At 40.7% G+C, this 5,019-nt stretch overlaps 1 protein-coding gene across 2 annotated transcripts in view; it reads left to right on the top strand.

Moving 5' to 3' along the window:
* SLC38A11 (solute carrier family 38 member 11) overlaps positions 1-2,924 on the top strand; it is a 75,318-nt gene extending 72,394 nt beyond the window's left edge. For both annotated transcript variants that reach the window (XM_008059671.2, XM_021713180.1), the window contains one exon: positions 2,522-2,924. In XM_008059671.2, coding sequence (XP_008057862.1) covers positions 2,522-2,815 — 294 coding nt within the window. In that variant the 3' untranslated portion in view covers positions 2,816-2,924. The remainder of the gene's footprint in view (positions 1-2,521) is intronic.
* The last annotated feature ends 2,095 nt before the right edge of the window (positions 2,925-5,019 follow it).

Below are 5,019 nucleotides of genomic sequence, written 5' to 3'. Positions count from 1 at the left end.
CGGAGGATCGCTGGAGCCCAGCAGGTCAAGGCTGCGGTGGCCGGGAGTGGCCACTGCGCTCCAGTCTGGGCGACAGAGTGAGACTCCAACTCAAAAAAAAAAAAAAAAAAAGAAAATATGGTACATATACACAACAGAATATTAAGCAATTATAAAGAAGAACAAACTCATGTCCTTTGCAGCAACATGGATGCTGCTGGAGACCACCATACTAAATGAACTGTCACACAAATAAATACCTGAATACTGCATGTTCTTGCTCATAAGCGGACCCTGATCATTGGTCACATGAGCACAAGGGTGGTCTTGGCAGATTCTAGACATTGCTAGGGGAGAGAAGGAGGGGAGAGAGATTGGGGACATGTGGCAACACACTGGATACCAGGTCCACAATCAGGGAGAGAGAGGACCAGCTAAAAGCCCAAACTTCACTTGCGTGCAAGTAGTAAATCCTCACATGTACCCGACAACTCAACTCAATAAAATAAAATGATAGGTGGATAACTAAATCTATCTCTCTTTCTCTCTATATATAATGGAATATTATTCAGCCTTAAACAAGGAGATCTTGTCATTTGCCACAATGTGGATAGACCTGGAAAACATTATGTTGAGTAAAATACATCAGACACAGAAGAAGAATATTGCATGATCTCACACGTGGAATATTTTTAAAAAGAAAAGTCAAATATGCAGAGATAGAAAATAAAATTGTGATTACCAGGGATAGGAGGCAGAGGTAAGAAATTGAGAGATGAAGGTCAAAGGCTGTAAAGTAGTAGATATGTAGGATGAACAAGCCTAGAGATATCATTTGCAACTTGAGAACTGTAATTAATGAAATGGTATTTAGTTGAGATCTATGTTATATAGTAAGTTTTAGCTGCTTTCATCACAAAAAAACGATGTGAGATGATAGATATATTAATTTGCTTCAGTATAGTAATCGTTTTATATCTTATATGTATTCGTTTTTTTTTTTTTTTGAGTTGGAATCTCACTCTGTCACCCAGGCTGGAGTGCAGTGGCACGCTCACTGCAGCCTCAATCTGCTGAGTTTAGACTATCCTTCCACCTCAGCCTTCCAAGTAACTGGAACTACAGGCATCTGCCACTGCACCTGTCTAATTTTTTGATTTATTGTAGAGATGAGGGCTCACCATGTTGCCCAGGCTGGTCTGGACCCGTGGGCTCAGGCAGTCCTCTCGCCTCGGCCTCCCAAAGTTCTGGAATTACAGATATTAGCCACCACACCTGGCTTATATGTATTCTATAACATCATGTTTGAGACTTCAAATATACACAATCAAATTTATTTTTTTAATCTTACACCTTATTGTTTAAGGGAATAACATTTGTCATAAAAGTTTAATGTATTTTAATAATATGTTGTATATTTAACATATGATGTAATAAACATTTTATATCATTAGAAACATATATTACCTAAATCTTAACATTTACAACATTTCTAGTGTGAATTAGACCTATTTGAGGGGGAAGTCTCTTCCTTTGAAGTCAATGACTCTTAGTATTCTTATAATAGACAGTTGCTCATTATTTTCAATCTGACATTACTCCTTAGGTTAAATTTCCCATAATTACTGTGGGGAGGGATGAATGGGTTACAGTTCTTTAGCTTTGCTGTCAACTTTCTAGGGTAATTAATGTGCTTTAGTTTTACTTGAAAGAGGGTTTAGAAATGCTACTTTATGTTAAGTACCCTTAGGGTTATAGTTTTCTTTCTCACACAGATAGGCACTCCTTCCATACATGCTCAGGTAAAGAGGAAGACAGCATGCCCCATACAGTTTCACAAAATGTCACACTTGCGCACGAATGACAGGGCATAGTGAATACACAGTAACCTTGAGTGAAGAGTATAAGAAAATAAGATGTAATTGAAAATATGGGAAATTTCAAGGGTTTGCCACAAGTTGGTCTTACCATCTGTTTTTTGTTTGTTTGTTTTGATTTGGAATTGCACTCTGTTGCCCAGGCTGGAGTGCAGCGGCACGATCACAGCCACTATAGCCTCAACTTGCTGGGCTTAGGCGTTCCTTCCACCTCAGCCTTCCAAGTAGCTGGAACTACAGGCACTTGCCACCATGTCCAGTTAATTTTTTGATTTATTGTAGAGATGAGGTCTTGCCAAGTTGCCCGGGCTGGTGGGTTCAAACCTGTGGGCTCAGGCAATCCTCTCACCTCAGCCTCCCAAAGTGCTGGGATTAGAGGCATGAGCCACCGTGCCCAGTCTTGTTTTATTTGCTATACTATTTTCTGACCATCTTAAGTCTGACATACTGTTATACTATTTTATTCTTTTCATTTGTAAATATACTATCAGAAAAGAAAAAAATCTATTGCTAAGTCTCTCTTGGAATTATTTTCCTTTATTTGATTCAATTCAACTTGTCAAACATCTATCAAATACAAGTACATTTTGTAAATGTTTTTAAGAACTATCTAAAGAAAGCTTCCATCCAGTAACCTTATCTTGTTTCTCATTTTCAACACACAGGGTGTGCTCTGTGCGGCTCCTCTAATTTTTATCATTCCATCAGCATGTTATCTGAAACTGTCTGAAGAAGCGAGGACACACTCAGATAAGATTATGTCCTGTGTCATGCTTCCCATTGGTGCTGTGGTGATGGTTTTTGGATTTGTTATGGCTATCACAAATTCTCAGGACTGCACCCACGGGCAAGAAATGTTCTATTGTTTTCCTGACAATTCCTCTCTCACAAACATCTCAGATTCTCATTTGCAACTGACAACACAACTTTCCATTTTAAATATCAGTATCTTTCAATGAGTTGATTGCTTTAAAACATATGTATGTTTTCATGGACTTCTAAACCACATAATAACATTTGCACATGTCTTAATCCCTATTTATATTATCAAAATTATTTTAGCATTTATCAAGCCTTGGTTTTCTTATTTCATGTAATATAAAAGATGAAAAGAAAATGGAATGTACTTACAAGATAAATGTATCTGGGATAAATAAGATGTTTTGTTCTAATGACTGCACTACACTAATGGTAACTGAAGAAGAAGTGAAGCCTTGAGCACTTGCTGTCATCCTCTCAAAGCATTACTCTTTTATTTAACTTGTGAATATATACTGTGTTCTCAAATCAGTAGGTGATTGTGGATTGAAAAATTCTGTGTGATTGGGGTGGGAAATTTGTGTTTAAAGTCTGTGGAATTGAAGGGGAGGGATACCCAAAACTATTAAAAAGAATAGATATCCCAGGCCTGGAGTGGTGGCTCACGCCTATAATCCTAGCACTTTGGGAGGCAAAGGTGAGAGGATTGCCTGAGCCCATGGGTTCAAGACCAGCCTGGACAGATTGGCAAGACCTCTACAATAAATCAAAAAATTAGCTAGGTGAGGTGTTGTGTGTCTGTAGTTCCAGCTACTTGAAAGGATGAGGCGGAAGGATCACCTGAGCCCAGGTTGAGGCTGGGGTGGCCATGAGCGTGCCATTGCACTCCAGCCCAGGCAACAGAGTGAGACTACAACTCAAAAAAAAAAAAAAAAGAACAGCTATCCCAAGAGCAAAGAGCAACTCTCTATTATAATTTTAGCAGCATACCTTGTTGAGGGGGATGTTGATTCCTGGAGAAATGAGCAAAGACTTTCCAACATGAAGCAGCATAAATACTAGATTAAATGTGCAGAGCAAGGTATGAGGGTGAAAAACCCAGAATTCATTTATAAAAAGTTGTCCAGGCTCGGTGACTTATGCTTATAATTCCAATACTTTGGGAGGCCGAGATGAGAGGATTGCCTGAGCCCATGGGTTTGAGACCAGACTGGGCAACTTGGTGAGACCTCAGCTCTATGATAAATAAAAAAATTAGCTGGGCATGGTGGTGCCTGCCTGTAGTTCCAGCTCCTTGAAAGGCTGAGACAAAAGGATCCCCTGAGTTCAGAACGTCAGGACTGGGGTGGGGTTGGCTGTGAACATGTCACTGCACTCCAGCCCAGGCAACAGAGTGAGATTCTGACTTTAAAACAAATAAATTGAGCCGGGCTCGGTGGCTCAGCCTCTAATCCCGCGCCTTTGGGAGGCTGAGGTGAGTGGATTGCCTGAGCCCGCGGGTTCGAGACCCGCCTGGGCAACGAGACCTCATCTCTACAATAAATAAAAAAATCAGCCGGGCGTGGTAGCGCATGCCTGTAATTCCGGCTACTTGGAAGGCTGAGGCGGAAGGATCGCCAGAGCCCAGCAGGTCGAGGCTGCGGTGGCCAGAAGCGGCCACTGCACTCCAGTCTGGGCGACAGAGTGAGACTCCAACTCAAAAATAAATAAATAAATAAATAATAAAAAAATAAATTGTGTATTTATTCCTACATGTTTAAACTTCAATCACCTTCATAGTATTCTGTTTGATACAATACACCTATCAAGACACTTTTTCCACAGTTTTTGAACTTGTCAATTTTGATGCCTTTTAGTGCTTCTGCTGCTTTTTGTTTTACTTGTTACACACCACCAAAACATTTCCCTTTGAGAACTTCTTTCATCAGGGGAACCAAAAATATTTGCTCCGGGTGAAATCAGGAGAGTAGGGAAGGTGGGGCACGGCGTTTTTAAGTTTGGGGTCAAAAACTGCAGCTGAACACTCAGCACCAGGTGGGCAGATGCACTCATAAATCACTCATCATGAAATGGGTAAATGAGTTGAAAGAATCTCCAAAAAAAATTCACTAAAGCTGAACACAGCCTCCCACAAGAATCAGGTATAGAGAAGAGGCATTCTCATTCCTCTGGAGGTCCTCAGATTTTGGGGAACCCTTGTTGACTGAGCTCTTTAGAAATAGACTCTGAGGTGGAGTTTGTTATATCTAATGGGCTAGAAAGGGGGAAAGCAGGATTGGGAGAAAGAAGTGGAACTGCAATGCAGACTGACGAAGCAGCCTCAGCCACCCCTCAGGTAAGATGGTACATGCATGCCATGAGTTTTCCCTGTGCAAAGAAGTTAGCTGGGTTTTGATACTGCTGC

This window comes from Carlito syrichta, unplaced genomic scaffold (genome assembly GCF_000164805.1).
Source record: "Carlito syrichta isolate Samal-C Ts95f unplaced genomic scaffold, Tarsius_syrichta-2.0.1 Scaffold304334, whole genome shotgun sequence".
NCBI lineage: Eukaryota > Metazoa > Chordata > Mammalia > Primates > Tarsiidae > Carlito > Carlito syrichta.
Note: the sequence above shows the minus strand (reverse complement) of the source record. Positions and strands in the feature narration are given on the sequence as shown.